The sequence below is a fragment of the Colias eurytheme genome, chromosome 18 (genome assembly GCF_061535395.1).
Source record: "Colias eurytheme isolate Ceu_HAF_F1 chromosome 18, ilColEury1 Martin Lab GWU primary, whole genome shotgun sequence".
In the NCBI taxonomy this organism is placed as follows: domain Eukaryota; kingdom Metazoa; phylum Arthropoda; class Insecta; order Lepidoptera; family Pieridae; genus Colias; species Colias eurytheme.
The window spans coordinates 2,645,891-2,670,114 of NC_142997.1; the positions used below are offsets into that span (position 1 = coordinate 2,645,891).

At 33.1% G+C, this 24,224-nt stretch overlaps 2 protein-coding genes and 1 long non-coding RNA gene across 4 annotated transcripts in view; 1 reads left to right on the plus strand and 2 right to left on the minus strand.

Moving 5' to 3' along the window:
• The window catches only part of LOC149900485 (serine/threonine-protein phosphatase 2A 56 kDa regulatory subunit gamma isoform-like), a 70,301-nt gene extending 53,112 nt beyond the window's left edge, over positions 1–17,189 (minus strand). Inside the window, exon 1 of one of the 2 annotated variants that reach the window (XM_090112314.1) lies at positions 16,989–17,189. In XM_090112314.1, coding sequence (XP_089968440.1) covers positions 16,989–17,036 — 48 coding nt within the window. In that variant the 5' untranslated portion in view covers positions 17,037–17,189. Of the gene's footprint in view, positions 1–5,441; positions 5,613–16,988 lie in introns of those variants that run through there. The other variant, XM_090112313.1, reaches the window with a different exon arrangement.
• A 337-nt stretch (positions 17,190–17,526) lies between these two features.
• On the plus strand, positions 17,527–22,175 carry LOC149900488 (uncharacterized). Its single transcript, XR_016457741.1, has 3 exons — positions 17,527–17,629; positions 17,715–17,777; positions 22,083–22,175. It is a non-coding gene; the product is annotated as an uncharacterized LOC149900488 (long non-coding RNA).
• On the minus strand, positions 18,529–24,146 carry LOC149900489 (dynein regulatory complex protein 9). The gene is made up of 9 exons (XM_090112544.1): positions 24,078–24,146; positions 23,671–23,759; positions 23,155–23,225; positions 22,700–22,868; positions 22,052–22,198; positions 20,379–20,484; positions 19,755–19,949; positions 19,297–19,428; positions 18,529–18,803 (listed from the first exon to the last, which is right to left on the minus strand). Exons 1-9 carry the CDS (start codon positions 24,144–24,146, stop codon positions 18,606–18,608), a joined length of 1,176 nt encoding a protein of 391 aa, XP_089968670.1. The 3' UTR covers positions 18,529–18,605.
• Positions 24,147–24,224: the final 78 nt, after the last annotated feature.

The following is a 24,224-nucleotide window of genomic DNA, read 5'->3' on the forward strand; positions in this document are numbered from 1 at the left end:
AGACATAGATCTAGTTTGATCTGATTTCTTTCGATTTACTTCGATGGGATAGGACGATACTAGAATCGCCGCGCGAGTGGCGTCCTAATCGATTTAGCGTAAAATGAAATTACCATCACTAAAAAGCGCTCGTGACGTCATAACGCGTCAAGGTCAGTACAAAAAATATGACACGCTTGGTTTTCATACAGATCGCGGTACTTGCGTTGTCTACTTAATATACATGTCTGTGGGTGGGAGAGACAAAATAGTTGCGGAGACAAAGTTGCTCGTGCGCGCTAGCTCTTAATGCATTGAGCTTCGTTCAACGCCTGCTTAAACATAGATTATCCGTGTTTATGCTGAACTATAAATAATGAAACAAATCTAAAAATAGACCAACCTTCAGGACAGAAAACAACAGAACAAACGACATCGCAATGACTATTGGCTTTTGTTTTCATCCGCCTAGTTTTACAAATTACTTGACGTCGCGTCGGTGGACGAGGTGTAAAGTGATTTATGAGTTACGTTGATTGATTTTATCGAGAAAACAAATTATGGGACTTTAAATGTTATTAAAGTGAAACTTTTATTACATCGTCTCAAACTTTTTGGTCTGTGTAGCGACTAGCGCATGTCGCGTGTATCGCGGCTGCCGAGTAGGTATACCTACTCGGCAGCCGACCGTCACGCGACATGCGCTACACAAAGCAGTGTTCGGAACCGTTCGAACAGTTTCACTTTTACCGTGGTTTCATAAAACCACACAACATTTTTTATTGATTGTCTTGCGTAGTGAAATATGTTAATGTTTTACAGTTATAAACTTTTCGTCAAATTATCTAGTGCTACGTTGTAATTCATAGATCTAGATGTACCATACCGACTAACGTTATTTGAGACGTTTCCCAAAGAGTACTATTACCGATTAGTTTTATCGGATTACAACATGCTAATCAATTAATCACAATGAAGTCCATAAATGATCGTTAAACGGAACAACTACGAACGAATAGGTGCCTACTATTTCCCTTTTTCAAAAAGAAAAGAAGATAAAAAGGCAAATTACGAGACAATACTTTCGCTTGTTCATTTAATTTATTTTCATCGTACCTATAATTACATCAACAACAACTATTAACAATAAATACTAACCTAAGCTTGTGTTACACATTTAAGGCATTCCCGTGCAATAAGCCCATCGGACATACCTACACCAATGCTAATTTACATGAATATTTGCCATAGATATTCTGTATTCTGTACGATTAATCCATAATTTCAAGTTGCGTGGCCAATTAACAGTTACATCGATGATAGCGCGTATTACGGGGAACGCGTGAAATCTGACCGTGGCGTGCAAATTTTATCTACGACTATCTTTATCGTGGTTCGAGCTGGTTTTGCTATTTTCCGCAACTACAATATGTAGTTCGTTAAATGCTGTGTAAATATTTAAGACTAGCGGTCCGCCCCGGCTTCGCCCGTGGTACATATTTCGCAAGAAAAGGTAGCCTATGTTCTTTCTCAGGGTCTAAAGATTATCTGTGCCAAATTTCATCAAAATCGGTCCAGTAGTTTATGCGTGAAAACCATACATACATACATACATACAAACCTTTCCTCTTTATAATATTAGTATAGATAGTATAGATATATTGTGCTGAGTCACATTTCTCAGGACCAAAAAAAGATTGCTGCCTATTGTTTGTTGTAGCCTGCAGTGCTTATACGTCACATCAACTATTGAGATAAGATGAGACCCAATTCTATGGGCAGTAGGTATAAGATTATGCCCATCGATTTAAACTGTATCGAATTGTCTTAAAGGTATTTTATGCAGTTATGTACAGAACATTTTACAGAATCCTCTGTATATAAATCTACCATATAAAAATTTTATATTAAAACTAGCGGTCCGCCCCGGCTTCGCCCGTGGTACATGTTTACGTTTTCTTTACGTAAGAACCATCCTCGTACTTCAAAGAATATAATAAAAAAAGAATTATCGAAATCGGTTCAGCCGTTCTCGAGTTATGCGCTTACCAACACATGTTGCGATTCATTTTTATATATAAGAAGATAATAAATTGAGTTGAAAATCTACAATTTTAAAAATGGATATTAACTTTTTATTCGTGATGTTTATTCAAATCTTTCAAAAGCCATAATATTATTGCTAATCATTTATTAGCAATAATTTAAGACTATCTAACTGGTACCTTCATAGTGTTAAATCGTTCATCACGTATCAACGGAAAAGATCCACATGCAATTTATTCTATAGTGCTATTCCAAAAATAACCATCTATTTATAAACTTTCATTCCGATTTTTCTAGAATGAATAGATCATAGTAAATACACATATTTAAGTACATCGCACCTTTATTTAGCACATACAAGATAAAATGTACACTGAGCACATTAGCACCAGAATAATAATTTTATCTTACAAACATTTCAATCTCTTTATAAGACAGAACGTTACTTGTTGATAAAATAAGAACCCAACCAATCCGTGCGCAAAAAGAGCAAATCAATTTAACGTTGAATAAAATTTCACCGTCAGCATATTATAGTTATTCCAAAACGGTTGTTTTAGAATAAGATGAATTCTTTAACGGTACCCACAGAAGCGACCGTGAACATGTATAAGATAAGATGTACAATGTTTATACCGCGGATTATTCCTTTAGGATTGCAAATTGTAACTCAGAGACGGATGCGAGACCGATGACGCTCGTACCGTTATAAACTTCGATGCGATGCCGAATTGACTATAAAATTAATGCTGATGTTGTTTGACGGGATAATAATAGTGTAAAGAATTACAAGTATTAACCGCTTCTCCTACCGTCTAATGACGCGTCTACATGTAACTGGATTGATTAAGCTTTGAAATTTTAATGATGGTGCTATCCGTCATGTATGGTTCTATAATATGCAAATATCACTATCATCACTACATAGTATAAAACAAAGTCGCTTTCCCTGTCCCTATGTCCCTATGTCCCTTTGTACGCTTAAATCTTTGAAACTACGCAACGGATTCTGATGCGGTTTTTTTTAATAGATAGAGTGATTCAAGAGGAAGGTTTATATGTATAATAACATCCATTAAATAGTGGAGAAGTACTGTTATTTTTGAGGTTTCTAATGTGATGTCGTAAAAAATTACATTGTTTCCGCTTATATTGAAAACGCAGGCTGAACCCTACGAGTTTTATCAAAATAATGTACTAAGTATTATACACATTGAAAAGGTCTACAGAAAAGTCCGCGATGGTATATGTCTATCTCTTATGGATAACCCACAATAACATTTTTTTGTCATTTACTTTTTACGACAAATAGTAGCTAATTTTCGAAGCGATTTTCACCAATACAGCATTAATCCTTAACCAATTAAATACCTTGAATACATTGTTCATTTAATATAGATCTATATGGCCCTTTACACCGTATGATTTAAGTGAATATTTGCGAAGATATTACAGATTTAAAAATTGCGGGACGTAGCGTTTGCGGCGGTACCGGCCGGTCGGGCCGTTATGTTTTTATAGAGGTATACAACGTTCACAGTTTTTCTGTAGTGTATTTAGTATCAGCATTGCACCCGTGCGAAGCCGGGGCGGGTCGCTAGTAATTAATAACGAGATGATTAACATTGCTACGTTACTTTTTGTAAACTGATTAAGTGAAGGGAACTAGGAAATGTCACATTCACCATATAGATAGTTACTCGTAGTAACTATCCATAATTATAACATACGTACAATACAAATGAAGACTAATGAAGGAGGAGTATTCTTAAAAGATAACTCTGTAGGTCTTTATCAACTTATTTGTCATAGACTTTAATATAATCAATGAATTTTCTTTAAATAAAAGCGAGCTTTCGTAAGTTGGTTACCACATTAGCGACCTCTCTCCCTCGCTCATCAGAATTCGTAATCCGTGCATTCAAAGGAAAGTCACGTTTCATAAAACTGCAATATCTCAGACAATGTTCGTCCCTTGGGATTTAACTTTCCCAATCCAAATAGTTCAGAACTTCGTATTTAATTCCTGCAGCATCCCACGAGCCAATTAATATATATAGGTACAAATGTTCTATCAATCCAGTTCTGCAGACCGTACCCGCTGACCTAGAAACTAAACTTTGCATAACATCCTATAAAACTGACACTTTATGTAGAATTTGGGTCGCTGCAGCTGAAAGGAGTTTCATGAAAAATGTCATCATTGTACACAAAAGTGTCACAAAGCAGGCATTATCAGACGAGGGCATTATTTTGCTCGCGTTTTATTAATATAACGTTTATTCTTCTTTATTAACTGGTTGGCGTGAAGAGACAAATTGGACTGTAATGATTTTGAAAATTGAGGATAAATGGATAAAAAAATAAATTTATTTAATTGGTCCAAATTAAAATTGATCGATGTTTAAATAGTGAATTTATGCTCTACTTAGTTGTTTATCAGTTCTTACGTACAATTGAACATCGAATAGACATTCATACGATGTTTTCTTGAGAAACCATTACAGAGGTTTATAAAATATAATATAACAATAGTGGTTTGAATAATTCCTCAATTTTACATAACTACATTTTGTAGTTAGTTGTTTGCTCAAGGCTAAAGTCGTCTCCGTAGTAAATCATATCACTCAGTTTACGTCATAATTTAAGGCATTTTGTCAAGCATGCAATGTAAATATGTTTTCCGGTGAAACAAGCAGAGATAGCTCATATGTGTTTATATAAACATCAGGTTCATAATACAGATGTACCAGTAAAATACTGAACGCACTGATGTTCTTCAGATATATATTTTCTTTTATTGAGCTTTCCATTTGGCATTATCCATTAGGAGCGGGAACGAGGTCGACAATATCGGCGTCTTCAACTTCCATCTCATCTCATAACATTATAATTTATAGTATAAATATGACACGTGTGAGTAAAATAAGCCATTTTCACCAAAAGTAAAGTGACAAATATATATCCACGCATAATTTCTTTAAAATTAGCATTAGCTTATTTCTACGCGTTACTCTGATAACATTTTATCATATTGATCTTCATAGCTTCATAACTTATATATGTGTTGATCTTTCAACAATAGAAGAGAAGAGAACTTACATATCTATGGTAAATAATTATTATCGAATAAAAGTAAACAGAGACATCCTATAATTTATATCATCCGATTATTCTCAACACTAGTTTTATCAAGCTTAGCACAAAAACAAATGCGTCGTAGGATTATTGTTAAAAAATCTGTCATTAATCCCTAAAGCATTCGTTAAAAGAGATCCATTCATCCGTTGATAAAATATCAAGACACAAGACCAGCCAGTACATTCTCAATAACATGACCAGGGCAAGACTTGCAGAAAAGTCGCCAGAACGTAATAGGTACAAATATATTGTTCTTAATGCAAACCATAACTCACCATGACCAGCGGCCGATCCACCGACCGCCTCCCTTGGAACATCGTCGACAGCGCGTTCCTCGTTATATTCGCCGAGGCAGCTGACGCCAGCATTTTCACAACTGCTATAGCCCTCACGTATGACACTGTGTCCTCTATCGTTACGCACTTATCCATGAAAACTCTATGGGAACTGGCACTTTACACTTTCAGACACTGCACAGTCACATTGGTGTTCGTTTAAATTGGTAAAATGGTATTAAAGGTAAAAAGTAAAAACTATCACTCTTTTTACATTAATTAATATCTACAAGCATCAAATCAAAGGAGAAAAAAACAGATTGGAATGATTTCCTAGACCTTAGTAATGCGCCCAAATTTGAATCAGTAATGTACAAGTTACATTAATTTAAGAGCGTATACGCATTATGCGGGTAGCCGCATTGCGGGTAGCCGTCCGGCTGACCGCAAGCACAATTATGTACGTAATATTCATTTCTATGCGCACTGTGCGGTCTGCGGTTACGTACATAATTGTGCTTGCGGTCAGCCGGACGGCTACCCGCAATGCGGCTACCCGCATAGTGCGTATACGCTCTAAGATAACACGCTCCTAGCTACTTAAGACTCCAACAGCACAGCACGTTTACACAACTCCGTGACAAAACCGGACTAAAAAAAATAGACATTTATAAAAATCAACACCGGAGCTCAATCTTTAGTGCCACAATTATCTTAAATATTTACAAGATACAAAAAGACGCGCTGACATCACTACCTTAATATTCAGCTAAAATTATAATGCAGTGTTGTTAAATCATCTCCACAGAGCGTGTTTGCGTTTGTCTTGAACTGAAAATTATAATGGGTTTTGACATGACGTTGAGCCAGTTGCAAACAACCTGATAAAATAAGTGTTTATGATAAACAGGAAAATGATTAAAGGCACACGTCACATTTAATTTATTTAATCTCATTTCAATGACTATTTACTTTAGGATCAGGACGTTTGTTTAAAAAATCTCTATAGTGTTATCGAGATTTCCGAAATGGTGTTTGTTTATCAAAAACTATCTAGAGACAACAGCAGATGTGAACAAACGTAGGAACTGCGTGTAAATAATAAATAACTTATAGGTTATAATGGACGCATGTGAAAATCTCTAGATTTTACGAATTTGTCAATAAAAACTTTTCAACATTTTCGTCAAATCTTCAAGGTTAGTCGATATTCACCTAAGTCACGTTTTACATTTCACGTTGAACTTTTACTATTACGTTTCTAGCAAGATCCTTGCACTTCATCCAAACAACTAAGTATACGATTTAAACCGAGTGCAATCAAAAACTCTCAAGCTAAATAAAATTTTCAACTGAAACGAGTACAATTAAACACCGGTCGTTTTGAGGTTCACGAGAGGGAATAAATGAAACGATTGCATCCAATTAGGTTTTGATGATCGCAATAATGCGTTATCAAGTCACAGCTAGGCCCATGTCGTACGAGTATGTGAAATTGATTTCAGCTATACGGTTGCGTGTGGAAAATCGCAAAATAACGTCAAGGTTGATACCGAACGCGAATTCCATTCAGATAAGTGACTATTGAGTTTGTAATAATGTGGGTTATGAACGATTGTACACTGTAGACAATAAATGTTTGGCTGCTGTTAGAAACTTATGGTTTGTTATTTGTTGATCTTTGTTAATTGCAGGACTAATTAAAACATTACAAAGTTGTTCATAAATACCGTTTATACCGATAGTAAGTATCCAATGTAGGAATAAAATTCGACGTAAAATGGAAATAGATGATTTAATGTTGGAATAGTGTATTTAATAATAATAAAATATGTTCGTATCATTACCATAAAGTAATGTAAATACTAAGTATAACTTAATGCTGCTCACCAGACTGTAAATATTAATTTCCTACACTTGGTCATAAATAGAAGTGTTAAGAGTGATATTTCAAGGCACGTTGGATATTATATTTTGGTTACACAGATTATTTTCTCAATACAACAAGGAAGTACCTATGTACTATGTACACATGAATACTGGTGGATATGTTTACTCTATGCTATATTTTTTACTCTTATTAGTTTCTCTCTCTTTTTATGTTAGATTGTTGTCACAGTCAAACATCTTATGTTATAACAACAACACAAGATTGTAATGAATAAAATTACATAGCAAGGATTTACCAGAGAATATTACTAAAACGTAAAATTAAAATCTATTCACACCAACCTGACGTATTATAATAAGCCCTATACTTTAAGAAATGTACGAAAGAGCTCACCCGAGGCCGAAGCTTATAGCGGGGGTAAGAACGTCTTTCTATGCGAATGTAAAGATAGCGGACCTAGATTTCTAAATGAGGTTGGAATGCTCCATATACCTAGTAGGTATGTTTAGAAGTGGGTGGAGTAAGGGCACGACCGCTGGAAACATTTGTCGTAAATAAAGACTATTTGCAGAAATCGCACAAAAATATACCAGCGATGATGAGAAATGGCGGCCTTAGTTTCTAAATTAATGCCGTGTTTACTTTTAATATTAGTTCCTTGTTAAACGCTGTATTTACGTCCAGTGTTTGTTTACATTTTATAAGAGCTATCATAACAATAAAGAAGACTTAACGCCAAGTTTTTAGATGCCTAACATCTTAGCCTCATAATGTAAATCATGCTAATTAATTTAGGGGATTAACATGAAACTTAACGTGAAAACAAATCGTGTGTTATGACAACGCTGTATCAAAGTCTTCTGAAAATAAACGAGTTGATTCCTGAGATTTTAACGTACACCCACCACAGTGAAAACAAACAATGATGAACGGGCTATAAATATTCATTTAATAAGATAGATCGCTGAATACATTAACCAGTACAGCGTTCTGTAAGCTCCGTCACGCTGGAACCCGCTTTAAAAAAAACCTTACTTTTTTTCAGCCTATTTTACCTACAAACGATGCTAATAAATGTAGTATAGGTCAATTTTTTGTAGTCTTATTAGTTACTTAGAAAACATCATTGATATCGTTCGAAGTAAAAAATATAAATAATAGCGTGTTGATTAGTTTTGGAATGGGTTCCAAATTGATTGTAGTTTATTGTAGTGGCAAGAAAATTCTTTATTTGCGTTGTTTTATCTCAAATTATTGCAAGAAGGTCACAATAACAAGATTTAAAAAAATAAATAACACTTGTTCAAAAACTACAAACGATGCCAATAAATGTAGTATAGGTCAATTTTTTGTAGTCTTATTAGTTACTTAGAAAACATCATTGATATCGTTCGAAGTAAAAAATATAAATAATAGCGTGTTGATTAGTTTTGGAATGGGTTCCAAATTGATTGTAGTTTATTGTAGTGGCAAGAAAATTCTTTATTTGCGTTGTTTTATCTCAAATTATTGCAAGAAGGTCACAATAACAAGATTTTAAAAAATAAATAACACTTGTTCAAAAACTACAAACGATGCCAATAAATGTAGTATAGGTCAATTTTTTGTAGTCTTATTAGTTACTTAGAAAACATCATTGATATCGTTCGAAGTAAAAAATATAAATAATAGCGTGTTGATTAGTTTTGGAATGGGTTCCAAATTGATTGTAGTTTATTGTAGTGGCAAGAAAATTTTTTATTTGCGTTGTTTCATCTCAAATTATTGCAAGAAGGTCACAATAACGAGATTTTAAAAAATAAATAACACTTGTTCAAAAACTACAAACAATGTAGTTGATTGTAGCTAAACTCATATGTTTGTAGTGGCTGCTGAACCCCTGTAAGCAATAAAAAATAAAAAATTTAGTGTTCAATAAGTTAATATATTCAAAACAATTATGAGCCTTGGATTTCGTGTCGTTTGTAGTTTTAGAAAAAAAAATATTCATGCTCATACATACATCTTCGCACACGTGCGTGTTTGTGTATGCGTGTGGGAGTTTCGTAATTTAGTGTACATTAAATTGCACATGATATATGTTAAAAAAAAAAGAGTTGGATATCTTTAATGTTCAGTAGTTTGCTGTTCAATGTTACAAAGTCACTTAATAATCCGAAACTGCTGAGACGACAAAAGTAATTAAAATGAAATAATGGATAAATTCCATCCGAAACGAAAAAAAACTCAAAATAGTGCAATATAAAAAATTGGAATTAATATTGTCATTTATCGTTTATTGTAGTACTGGTAAAATAATTTATCCTCTAAAATAACTTCAAGAAAAATCAGATAAAACTAGCCAAATTGTAGTGGTATAATAAAATGACACTGGCATAAAAACTACAAACGATATGAACAATTGTCACAGTACCTTTATATTTGTATGTCTTGCTTATTACTGATTATAAGTGCGAATGAATAAATCTACTTAGTGTTTGATAGAGTGATACATTTTAAGACGTTAGAAAATAGAAAAGGAAATCGTTCGTAGTTTCACAGTTTGTCTTCCGACAGCATACCTTTATATGTATATGGACATTACCGATTAAATATAAGCGTGCGTACACAAGTTTACAGTTACTATAGTGCCTACAGTAAATGTAGCATCGATTATACCTCAAAATATAAATTCAAAATCGTTGGACTTACAAGTATGTGCTGTTTTTCGTATTAAAAAATAATGACAGCCAACTATACACGGACTTTCGTAAGTATTGAAAACTTGAGCTGCAAATGAGTTGAATTTTTAATTATAATTTCTGAAAGTGTAAAACTTTTTGATAATTGAAAATTGTTAATCAATAATCAGAGAGTAATTGTTAGTATTTTTAACAACAGCTACGATACAGTTGAAGGATCGTATACTACAAACGATTTTATAAACTGTAGAGCTTTTTGAAGACTAAAATTGGTTCATCGAAAGCCTTATTTAGCTGATTTTTCTTGAAGTTATTTTAGAGGATAAATTATTTTACCAGTACTACAATAAAAGAAAAATGACAATATTAATTCCAATTTTTTATATTGCACTATTTTGAGTTTTTTTTCGTTTCGGATGGAATTTATCCATTATTTCATTTTAATTACTTTTGTCGTCTCAGCAGTTTCGGATTATTAAGTGACTTTGTAACATTGAACAGCAAACTACTGAACATTAAAGATATCCAACTCTTTTTTTTTTTAACATATATCATGTGCAATTTAATGTACACTAAATTACGAAACTCCCACACGCATACACAAACACGCACGTGTGCGAAGATGTATGTATGAGCATAAATATTTTTTTTTCTAAAACTACAAACGACACGAAATCCAAGGCTCATAATTGTTTTGAATATATTAACCTATTGAACACTAAATTTTTTGTTTTTTATTGCTTACAGGGGTTCAGCAGCCACTACAAACATATGAGTTTAGCTACAATCAACTACATTGTTTGTAGTTTTTGAACAAGTGTTATTTATTTTTTAAAATCTCGTTATTGTGACCTTCTTGCAATAATTTGAGATGAAACAACGCAAATAAAAAAATTTTCTTGCCACTACAATAAACTACAATCAATTTGGAACCCATTCCAAAACTAATCAACACGCTATTATTTATATTTTTTACTTCGAACGATATCAATGATGTTTTCTAAGTAACTAATAAGACTACAAAAAATTGACCTATACTACATTTATTGGCATCGTTTGTAGTTTTTGAACAAGTGTTATTTATTTTTTAAAATCTTGTTATTGTGACCTTCTTGCAATAATTTGAGATAAAACAACGCAAATAAAGAATTTTCTTGCCACTACAATAAACTACAATCAATTTGGAACCCATTCCAAAACTAATCAACACGCTATTATTTATATTTTTTACTTCGAACGATATCAATGATGTTTTCTAAGTAACTAATAAGACTACAAAAAATTGACCTATACTACATTTATTAGCATCGTTTGTAGGTAAAATAGGCTGAAAAAAAGTAAGGTTTTTTTTAAAGCGGGTTCCAGCGTGACGGAGCTCGTTCTGTATTCTGTAGAACAACTGAAGCCCGTGGGCCGTGACTTCTTCTTCATGAAGTTTATTATGTGTAAACTGAAACTGATGGCGTAAGTTTAGACCTAGGGTTCTTAATATTATAGATGCGAAAGTTTCTGAGGATGGATTTGGATGAAACTTTACAGTAAAATAGGTTTTACAAAAAATAACACATGAGCTATAGAAATACTTTATTTTGCCACCGGGTGAAGCCGCACAGTAAATTTATGATGTAATTTATAAAGGTTGATTTTAATTGAATATTAATTTTAATTTATAAAATTCAACATAAGTTTTCTTTGATTTTGTATTTATAAACAAAAATACGTAATGATAATTAATCAACTGTGTTTTCGATAAAAGTGTATACAGTAACTTCTATATCGAATATTTTAATTGTGAATTTGAGCGGAACCTAGGTGCTAAAAATTTTAAAAGGTAAAAGAAATCCCACGTACACGTGAAAGTTCTGTGTTTGCGCAGAAACGAATGTATCGCAAATTTTGGTATTTTGAAAGCGAGATCGCATATATAACAGGACTATGGTACCTATAGCGAATTAAAAAATTGGTCACGATACAGCACGTTCTTACGTTTCTTGTAATATATTATTATTTCTATAATATACACGGATATCGCTACGTCCATATTAAGTACCTACTTATCTATTTATAGATATATACAGGGTGTACCAAAAAGTAGTGATGAACGGAAGCTGAGAGGTAGAGGACCTAGAGGGCTATCCGAATCACCCCCATGTATGTTATGCGATTTTTCGTATTTTCGGAGTTATGACGATTTTTTCAATTTTTCACCTATCGCCGAGTACGATGATATTTTCACTCATGCTGATGTCAATGATTGCGGAAGATGCTTGATTTTTTTTGTGTGCTAAGCTGAAAGATAGGCCAATTCAGTATGGTAACATTTACTATCGTTAGATCTTTGAATGGAATAAAAAAAAGAATTAAATGGCAAGAAAGATAAAATTACCCAGTATGTTCACCACTTCAAGGGCCCGTAAAAAAATAAAATCACATAAAAAAAGTTTTCCGTTTGACTTTTAAAAACTTGCTCTATCTATCAGATAGCTACCCTGAAAATTTCATTTTATTATTCAGAAGGCTTCAATCGAAAAATTTAAATCTAAATGTGGTAAGTGCAAAAATTGAATTAACATGATGATCATTAAAACCAATAAATAGGTGTTTAATTACCAGAAATTTTTAAAATAACCCCGCTGTTGCTCAATGCAAGTGCGACATCACCGTAAAAAGTTGTCTTTTAAATGCCTGAATGCCCTTTTATCATTTTTAATGGATTCTTCTGCTACTATGAATTTCCGGGTTATTTCGTCCAAATTGTGGCATTCTCTCATGTAGCCGAGGTCTTTTTAATATTCCCATCGAAACAAATCAATGGGGTTTAGGTCGAGGGACCGTGGAGGCCAGGCTTTAAGGCAGGCGTCACCGGCGCATGCGCAGGCTGCAACGACCAATCCATCTTTCAGGGTATCTTTGCCCTTTAGCCTGGCCTGCGCGGTCCCCGGACATAAACCCTATTGATTTTTTTCCGTGGGGATACTACAAAGACGAGAGACTGCCACAATTTGGACGAAATAACCCGGAAATTCATAGTAGCAGAAGAAACCATTAAAAATGATAAAAGGGCATTCAGACATTTAAAAGACAACTTTTTACGGTGATGTCGCACTTGCATTGAGCAACAGCGGGGTTATTTTAAAAATTTCTGGTAATTAAACACCTATTTATTGGTTTTAATGATCATCATGTTAATTCAATTTTTGCACTTACCACATTTAGATTTAAATTTTTCGATTGAAGCCTTCTGAATAATAAAATGAAATTTTCAGGGTAGCTATCTGATAGATAGAGCAAGTTTTTAAAAGTCAAATGGAAAACTTTTTTTATGTGATTTTGTTTTTTTACGGGCCCTTGAAGTGGTGAACATACTGGGTAATTTTATCTTTCTTGCCATTTAATTCTTTTTTTTATTCCATTCAAAGATCTAACGATAGTAAATGTTACCATACTGAATTGGCCTATCTTTCAGCTTAGCACACAAAAAAAATCAAGCATCTTCCGCAATCATTGACGTCAGCATGAGTGAAAATATCATCGTACTCGGCGATAGGTGAAAAATTGAAAAAATCGTCATAACTCCGAAAATACGAAAAATCGCATAACATACATGGGGGTGATTCGGATAGCCCTCTAGGTCCTCTACCTCTCAGCTTCCGTTCATCACTACTTTTTGGTACACCCTGTATAACGGAATTTAAATGTGCAGAAAACGTATTTCAGAACAAATTCTTCACTGATGGTATATGACATACCTTTATAATATTTCTTTGTATCGGAGAAAGTCTCATACCAAACATAGGTATTGGTCATGTTTCAAGTAAGCGCAGTTTTTATTAAGTAATTCTGTATAAACACGCCAATTCTTCAGTAGGTACCTATAAGCTATTAGAATACTGTTTGCGATCCTAGATAAACCACTCATGATAAAAAATAATAATATACTTTAAGTGAAAAAATTAAACATTTATGATTACAACCGTGATTACAACGTTTATGTTATTTCCGGTAAAATTAAATCTTTATATAAGGCTATATATATAATTATTATATAAGGCTTATATGAAGACACGTAGCGTTACCTATCCCTATTACAGATCAGAAAGGGTTTATTTTCCATTTTCTCAACTCTGTCCTCGCGGTTAAGCTTCTAAATTATCTTCTTTATTTAGTGTATTTTGATTATTCACAAACGCGCTAGGATCTCGATTTGCACAGCGCGCTCTACAAGGTGAGCAAAACAATAAAATACACAATGAGATAATATACGCGAGATTCACTATCTTGTGATACTATTTTAGTATTTTCATCTCAATATAGTTATTTGCAGTGTCGGAAAATGCGTAATTAAGTAAGTAGGTATGTAGGTATTTAGATTGTAGATGGATTAAAAAGGCGTCTTCAGTGAATATTTACTACGGAAAGTGGTGAAAGCAAAAAACAATACAAGTAATTAAGTTTATTGTCTATTAATTATTATGCTTGACTATATCACGTAATACCTACCTACTTGAAATAATTGAAATAGATAACAAAATATAGCACAATAACGAACGAACAATGTTATTGTTCTATAATTGCTACGTATATTTAAATAATAAACACGAAGTAAACAAAAGAAGTTAATTATTTACTAACAACAAGCACATGTATATTGTGTGTGCGTCGAAATTCATTAACTTGCGAAGCGTATAAAATATATTAAAATACACTGCACTTTCTAAGTATTGGTTTAAAGAACCGGTGTTTCGCGACTGGCGACGTCGAAACCGCCAAAGATCAACTGTATGAAAATAGAGAGTGGTGCCAAATCTTCAGCGAAACGACGATAAACATCACGTGGCAAATTAATAACGCGATTATACACTCTATTATTATAACGCATTATGTTACAAAATCGTGAACGACATTGGTGCTCATTGAAGAAACCGTAACATAAACAAACCTTGCTTTATTTAACATTCGCGTAAAAAACAATAATCGCAACATCTCTTTGGTGCCAATTTGATAATTTCACTTTTACTTTTCATTTAAAAGTATTAAACAGGTGCCCATACTTTCATAATAATGTTATATAAATACACTCTGTGTTTCATTGCAAAGTTTTGCACTTGACCCACTTTATAGATGGCTTTGCATGAATTTTGGAATACAAATAGATTGAACCTTGGATTTCATAGGATACTTGTAAATAGAACTTGTTGAGCAAACTAGGATAAGGATGTTTGCATGGGGCTACAAACTTCCTTATTGTAGCTCACTTGATTCAAAAGTGGATCAAGTTTTTCATAATGAGAATTTGTATGTACTTGTGTTACAAACTGTATATTTGGATTTACTAAAAAAAAACAACATGAAATAATAGAAGAAGAAAGCATAGTACAAATATGTTACACATTCAAATATATGGACCAAGTTGAATTTACTCAAAACACAAATTTTACAATTAATAACTCAGGCCCCGGAACCACAGACACAATAGAAAATCTATTGTGTCTGGGACTGATCGGGCCGCTTGGGGCTCAATGGGTTAAAAGATAATCAATATCTTTGCCAAGTAATGTTGGCAAAATATTTCTCGTCAAGTAAACTCAAGCGAGGCTAGGAGAAATGGTTGGAATGTTTTGACGGCTTATATATAATAACTTATTTTCATTTTCCCTATCAGTTTGTAATAAAGACAGGTATGAGTCCTTATTAATATTACAAATGCAGTATCTATTTCTTTGTCCTTCTTTCATGGCGCAACGATGTATTTCTGTGTGATTCCATGTATTTCTGTAAGGCTGCATATAGTAAATCATAAGGGTCATAAAGAAGTTTCACTTCTTACGTGTGTACACTAGTACACGCACACATTTTCTTGTTCTTGCTTGATTTTTGTTATAGATTTTAGATATGCAGAAATAGGAACACTGCGCAGCAACAATAATTATCCTACTTATTTAAAACATAACCTCACCAATCAATTTCTTCATTCATTCTTTACTAGATAATATGTCTAAAGTTATCTTAGCATTATGACTTATCACTCAACATCTTAATACTATTATAAAGGCAAAAGTTTGTATGGATGTATGGATGTTTGTTACTCTTTCACGTAAAAACTACTGAACCGATTACAATGAAATTTAGCACACATATAGAGGGTAACTTGGATTAACACATAGGATAGGTTTTATCCCGGAAATCCCACGGGAACGGGAACCATGCGGGTTTTCCTTTGAAAAGGCGGGCGAAGCCGCGGGCGGAAATCTAGTTTTTAATAATTTTTAATAATAAGGTAGTAAAGAAGTAAATTGGACATCTTCCTTTATTTTGTGGTTTTACTATTCTCTAAACATTCCATGAACAATTTGACATACTCATTTCTATTGGAAGTATGCATATGTATTATTCTTGACACTACTATCCAAATCTTATTTACATAATTATAAACATTGATATGAAAATACTATATTAGTAATTAGGTAAGTAACACAAAATTGAACCTAAGACTTGTCTGTGGTGTGCTTGCAATGTTTAATGGTCTTATTATACTCTATGTAAAGAAACGTTAATACATAAGTTGCTTTCATTTCAATTAAAATTGTTGTTTAATGAACTCAAACCCTTTTACCAATTACCACTAAAGGTTATTTTTTTGAAATTTCTTTCAATAAATTAACCTTTAGTGATAATTGGTCTTCTTGCTATGAGTTTAACCTACATTTAATTTGCTATATTTTGTTTAAAAGCCCCAGACTTCTTTCTAATTAGTATATTTTAACAATGCCGTATTGTTTACATTCATGTTGGTTGTCTTACGTTACGGCATAGTTTTTTACACAAATTACATCACAACCAGCTAAAATAGAAGTATGAGTGTATAATGCTATTCTTGCTATTGAATTACAGTCAAAGACGTTGAATAAGTTATGAAGAAATACCTAGAAAATGCCAATTGGGACAAGATAAAGATTATCAAAATTATAAACATACCTCTGTGTCGCTGTCGCCGTTCTTATTTTTATCAGTTTTAGTCTTCATCGCTTCCAACACTTATTTACAAACACTACACCAAAACTTTCACACCACTAATTTGAAGTACGATCCACTAAAAACGACTATTTTAAATTTTAATTTCAATTTAAAACAGCCAAATATGCAGAACCGCGTACCATAAACGAACTGACATGGCAATCCGCAATTATGTCATGGCAATATGGCATTGCGATTAATGCGTTCCGAATCATGCTGTAAGTGTCAAACAGGAACTGCCTCAGTATATTCTTTTTTAATATTTAAAAAGATTATTATTAAATACTTTTTGGAAAGATCGCTCCTAATGGCTGTAAAAATAAATATAGGATGCAATGTGAGTTATTGAATTAAATACATATAAATATTTTTTTTTATATTAGTTTATAGATAGTATCTAGATTCTGATGATTTTTTAATACTTGGAAAATATATAATTTGAAAAAATAAAATATAATTTCGGGAAATTTTCCATTAATTTTTACATAAATTGGCAACACTGAAATCTGCACGGAAATCGGAATTCTGAATTCGGATTTCGGAATATACAGGATTATAACGGCTCGCGAATTCACGAAAATAGAGAAGGATAATTTGAAAAAGTGAGTGTAAAAAATAAAGAAGTTTCCTGTAATGTAATTGTCAGATACATCAAATGCTGTAATTAATAAGGATTACAATCCACAGGTTAGTTGAAACTTGAAATGACTAGCTCATCCGGCGAGCAACTAACTGCTTTAAATTATGTAGGTAGGTACTACATAATAGATACTCTATTTTAATTCATCTATGAATACTCTTAAAGACAAACCTTGTGTTTTATAAATACAAATATAAAAAGAATAGAAAAAAAATGAACCCACAATCGAACCCACATCTAGGTAGTTAGCGTCCAGTTATAAAACTTCCCTTCCCTTGTAAACTTTTTTATGTTGGTATGTTGGGATAAAATAAAACGATAATAATATCTATAAGCCCCGCAAGTTGATATTGCGATGGAACCTTGTCACAATAACAGCCGCGTGACGTCATCCGTCGCAAAAAAGTATAGATAGCAAAAAAAGTTTTAATAAAAAGTAATTAATATGCTAGGGTAATGGGCACGGAAATATAGACATAATATATATTTCCATGGGTAATGGGTTTATTTGTAATAGCGAGACGGCTGTTTATGACCATAGGTATATATTTTCTAAGAAATTTCGGCACCATATAAAAAACTAGTTTTGTATGCTGATTATAAAAAACAATGATTTCACCCTTAAGTACGTAACAATTATACTGTTGATGTGTAAATATGAAAATATTTTTTAATTAATGTTATGTAATTATAAATTATAAATAAAACCAGGTTGGTATGTAAAAAATCTATGTTTATTTATTAGCGAACGGTACTGACGGGGCGACGCGTGTCGAACGTCACCAAGATGGCCGCCAATCGCAATATCAACTTGCGGGGCTTATAGTATGTAGGTATAAAGGTCACAGAAACACATTTATTTAAAACAATATAATTCCATTAAAACAAAAACTAAGACAGTCACAAAGTCAAACACTTGATACAATAAAAACTATAAACTACTTCTTCTTTGCACCAGCTCCTTTGGGTTTCTTAGCAACTTTGTAAGGTCCGAGTTGCCGGCGCACGAGCAGACCTCTCCACCAGGCTTGCACGGTAATGGCGGACTTGGTCATCTTTTCACGATACAGTCTTGCCTTCTCGCGTTCTTCTTTGAAGTGGATCCAGTCCTTCATCAGCTTGTCATGATTCTCGATCTGCGAAAATAGTAATTAATATGATGTAAAATGATATCAAAATAGATTAAAATGCTATGAAGTTAAACAAAGACGATTTTAGTATATCTCAAAAAGGGGATTGAAAAAAATAGCGTAAATTGTGAAGATTATGGTAGCTTAATTCAATAAATAGATTTTCAGGAAACACCAATAGTTACGCAACTGCAATGAGTGTGGAGTGCAATGGCAAATCTTCAAGGTTTTATTTTACATAGTTCCAGGTTTGTAGGATGTTACATACAAGTTATAATCGATTTAAAATATTTATGAATTAAGGTATATATAGGTCGAAATAATTGGAATGCCATTTAGTAACAAAAGCACTAGAAGAGGTTTGCTGTCAGACGCTAACAAGCAATTTAAAAAGAAGTAAGTAAGAAACAGCTAATATTTAACTGGCGTATTTATCGCAATCTTTACTCATTTTTGCTGCCATTTGCCTTTGTAAAAACTATAAAATTACTGTAATTACCGTTTGTTCAAGGTTAACTCGTCGATCATACATATTTTGATATTCGTTTTTCTTAATTTGTATTTTAAGATCTATACCTTCCATATCCTTATCGTACTTATTCATCCAATCTTCAACCTTTTCTAAAGTTTCCTGTGAATAAAAATTTATATTGTAGGTACTACTCTTGTCGTTCATCTCTTGTTTATTAATGGTAATGGCTACCGTTATTTTTATCATCCATCTTTTCAGCATGAATCATGATAATCGATTTAATTATTCTAGTAATACAACTGCTTTAAGTCATGCCAAGTCTAAAATGTATGAATGAATGCATGAATGAATACTTTATTTGCACCAGTAACAAAATAATAACAAAAAACACAAACAATAGAAAAACGTACAAAAATGCGGCCTTATCGCTAATACAGCGATCTCTTCCAGGCCAAAATGTAGTGGAGGTAAAATTTAAAAATTACATTTATAATAATGTTAATCAACAGCTCGACTTCAGTGTGCACTCTCTGTTCGTGGTCAGTTCTTTGCTTATAATATTCTATAGTACGTGACGGATTTTCCTCAGTATCATGTATAGTTTGGAGATGTTGTTCTGTTCGCGCGCGTTGCCAGTTTTCTATGTAGCGACTCTCGGTTTCAGCGTTCAGAGTTGCATCCTGCATCAGATTATTTCGTCAAATGATGTAGCTTGCAACAATAGGTATTTTACAAAATTTCTTTTTATTGGATAAACTCCTTAATTGGTTTTAATACAGGCTAACCGTACAGGTTAGTACTAAAAATATAAATGCACAACTAAATAACTGTCTGTCTGTTTGTCTTTACATCTGTCTCTTCTTCACAAATACCTACTAAACCGATTTTAATGGATTTTTTTTTCAAAAATAGTTCAGGAACTGAGAAGGGATATAGGAAGGGTTTTGTGCCTCATATCCCTCAGGAACGAGAACTTTGCGGGTTTTCTCTTGGCTACTCAAAGTCGCAGGTGGAAAGCTAGTCTACAATATATTTTACACAATACCTTCATCGACCTTTGTTTCAACTAAAATATAAATGTTTACGTAGGCTTAGCTTTGAGTACATACTTCAACTTTGTTCTTCAGTTTTTCTATTGTAGCATTAGTATCATAGATAACAGACTTGATGTGGTTACGCTGCTGGCGCAATTGTTTATTGCATTCGTGTCGGATTCTGTAAATAATAATCAGCGTGAGAGCGTTTTCACATTATCCGATCCGATATCGGATATCGGACACCGATAGCCGATATCCGATATCGGATACAATTTGCCCTTTCACATTGTCCGATTAAATCGTTCCGATATCATCATGAGTGTTGCCAGAAATTTTTAGAGAAAACTAAACTAAATTGCCAGTTGATAAAAAAAAGGTATAATTTAAAAAAATCAAATGTTATAAATCATAGTTGTACATGTACATTAAAAATAACTACGATAAAGAAAAACAACTTCAAAAAAGAAAAGTAAAATGTAAAAAAAGATTTGATATCACAAATTACTGCATATTATTTAGATGTGCTATTTAATAAATAGTTTTGATATCGGTCATTTGCTTACGTCATTTGTATCACATAATATACTTATGTTAACACATTATAAATTAAATAAATTTATATCAATACCTACTACAACCTAGTATTAGTTAAATAGTTTTAGTAATACCATGGACGAATATAATTTATATTTGTCTATGGTAATACATATTAGTAAATACCTTTCAAAATCTATTAAATGTATTTTTAGCAAGACGTACCTAGTCATTTAGTCATTTTTTCACTACATACATTTATAAAAGTTCCTGTAGTACCTATGATAAATTTATTAAGTGATACAATCTTTCCTAAAATAATATTGTCACTCGTTCAAATATATTTGTAATATGATTGTTGTAATTTCCTGTAAGTAAAGATACATATATTATTTTATTGTCATAAACAATTATTTTAGAATTAAGAGTTTTCAAACTTTGTATTCTTTGTTGTAAATTCAAAATAAAAATAAAATCGGTGTGAAATCTCCTTCTTTTTTTGAAGTCGGTTAAAAACAAAGCACTCAATGACAACAATACAATAAACAGCACAACCAACATCCGAGTAGGAAGAGGAGCGAGGCAGAATGAGATAAAATAAAGATGATAGACACTAATGTTTTCGAAGATAGATATTTGAATTTAAGAACGCAATATATTTTTGTTTACTTCAGTTCAGCCAATTGCCGTATATTTTAATACGGCAAATAAAAATACCTGCCGTATAAATTGTATTTTAAATGCCTATAAATACTTAAATGTGTGTTTTCTTAATAAAAAAAGGTTTCTTTTAATAGAAAGGGTTTTAGGTTAAAAGCAAAGAATTTTTTTAAAGATTGAGCGCCCTTTAAGACTGAAAATACACAAACTAGTGCTTTTTTGCTGTTGGTATACTGCCTTTTCGAAAATTGAGTTGGCAACACTGAACATTATCGTCCGATAGCCACTGGGAATATCGGTGTCGGCTCCGATATCCGATATCGGACCGGACAATGTGAAAGACAGGCACATATTTCATACATTTTACTTCCCTCCGATATCGGATATCGGCTATCGGCTTCCGATATCCGATATCGGATCGGATAATGTGAAAACGCTCTCACTTCCTACAATTTTTTTAATTATGTTCCATTAACTTTACAGACAGCTATAGGTGCGCCAGGTAAATATAAAGTGAATATATTGGTCAAAAACCAAGAATAAAAAATAACCCTCTATTTTTAATCTCTTCTTCTGCAATAGCAACTCGATACTCCAGCACCCCAACCATGGCATCCACCGTATCCTTCAGAGCTTCATATCTATTGTGCAGCGACAAGTCGACGTAAATCGTAGCCATTGCGTTGGCGAAGAATTTTCTGGAAGTTTTAGGTTTAGGTAATTTGCGTATTTATTTTATTTGGCTCGTTAATAACACCTATATTATATGTACATTGTAGAGACATTAATTCATTTGTTTTAAGAATTCTTGTTCAGATTGACTAATCTTTATAGCGGCTACAGTGATTTCAAGGGGAGTTTCATTGTAACGGCGCATTCAATGAACATAGAGCTAGAGCAAGTACATTCTTTCGTGATATTTTAGTGTAAACGAAAACTGTTGTTCAGTATTAGAACATTGCATAGAATCCTGTCGAACGCACTGAGAACAACGAAAGAATGCTCTACGGTTGATTACACTAAAATAATTTGACATAGTGGAGTTAGAATGAACATTCGCTGTAAATAAATAATTCGATGTAAATGCACCGTTAGATAGACATAAGACTTCTTTCTAAACCATATGACATTCATATTATATATGTTTTGGTAAATAAACGTTTGTCAGATATAATTTAATTATGCTACGGAAAGCATACCTATCCGCATCCAATTTGTTCAACTTGTATTCATTGCAATCCAAGTTTTTGGGGTCGATAGAAGCTAATTCATCGGTTACTTTCGGCTGAACTACTCTATACTTTAGGGCTAGAAGTAACTTCATATCTGACATTGTCTTGATAATCCGTAATTCATTGTTACACTCAACTGCAAAGTATTTTAGCATTATAATGTAAGCTATGTACCATGTAAAGCTACTCAAGTACCTAAATGCAGTGATTCTTGAAGAACTAATGAAGAAAAACGAAGTCTTGAAATTTCTTGTATCTACTTTCAGCCCGTCTAAATTTTTTTACATTGATATTTTAGAGGTTCTTCATCTATGTTGCAGAAAATGGATCTTTAGTAAAAGAATTTTCTTCTGAATCAATTCAAAATACCAAATTTGTACAATATTTCATGTGGATTACATTATGCTGTGTAAAATACAAACCAAGAATACGGATTTGTGTAATAATATCTTCAACCACAGAAGCGAACAGAGAAGCTTGCAGATACGATAAACTGAAATATCGTGTAACTATTTAAATTCACTAATTTATAGCTACATATTTCGCTAAATATTTCGTAGGTTTTCAGATAAAGCATGTGACAAAATTTCAGCTAATGAGCTAAGTCGGAACAGTAGGTACTTTTCTATTGTTTGTTTGTGTGTTTGAACGCGCTAATCTCAGAAACTACTGGTCCGATTTAAAAAATTATTTCGGTGTTAGATAGCCCATTCATCGAGGAAGGCTATAAGGCATAGGCTATAATATATTATCTCGCTAAGACCAACAGGAGCGGAGCCACGGGGGTGAAACCGCGGAGCGCAGCTAGTAGATTTATATAAAGTTTTTTATAGTTAGGTAAGTACTCAAAGTAGAGTTAGGTACTCTACGCGATGGATTACTATAGTAGGTACCTAGTTGTACTGTGTTACATTTAATTTCAAAGGTATCATAATTACGTAAATAGTTTCGTTTCATTATTGACAGGATAATCATCTTCCTCATTGATTGATATATCTTGTAAGAATGTTTCTTGTTCAATCGATTCCTAAAACAAGTAAGGCAATTTTAATTGTTTTTCGCGCCTTATACACGGGCCATCCCCGCTGTATGTCAGCTCAAGGCTGCGGTGCTGGATGTATTATATACTGACTATCGTGCGCGCATCAAGCACGGCATTTAAATCGAACGAAGTTTACGAGAGGACGTGTGTGAAAATGCCACCTGCTATATCAAAAGCTTTTTTTCTGCTGTACAGACAGCCTTGAGCTGACGTACAGCGGGGATGGCTCGTGTATAAGGAGCTAGATTTAAAGGAGTAAGAACTTAAGGAATGATTATAATAGGTAGGCATATTATGAAGCACCTTTTGATCGCTTTTATCATCCCGAATCCAGTTTTCCTGTACAGCACTTGCTATACGAAGACGAGGCATGGTTACTTTTAAATCCTACGAAACACTTATTTTAAATATTATGACATTGCATCATATTCAATATCGCAAGTGTGAATT

Coding starts and splice junctions, on each gene's coding strand:
- LOC149900489 (XM_090112544.1), bottom strand. CDS start 24,146: ATGCCTCGTCTTCGTATAGCAAGTGCTGTACAGGAAAACTGGATTCGG. Junction 23,760..24,077: donor ATGATAAAAGCGATCAAAAG/GTGCTTCATAAT, acceptor TACTTGTTTTAG/GAATCGATTGAACAAGAAAC. Junction 22,869..23,154: donor TACACAAATCCGTATTCTTG/GTTTGTATTTTA, acceptor AATACTTTGCAG/TTGAGTGTAACAATGAATTA.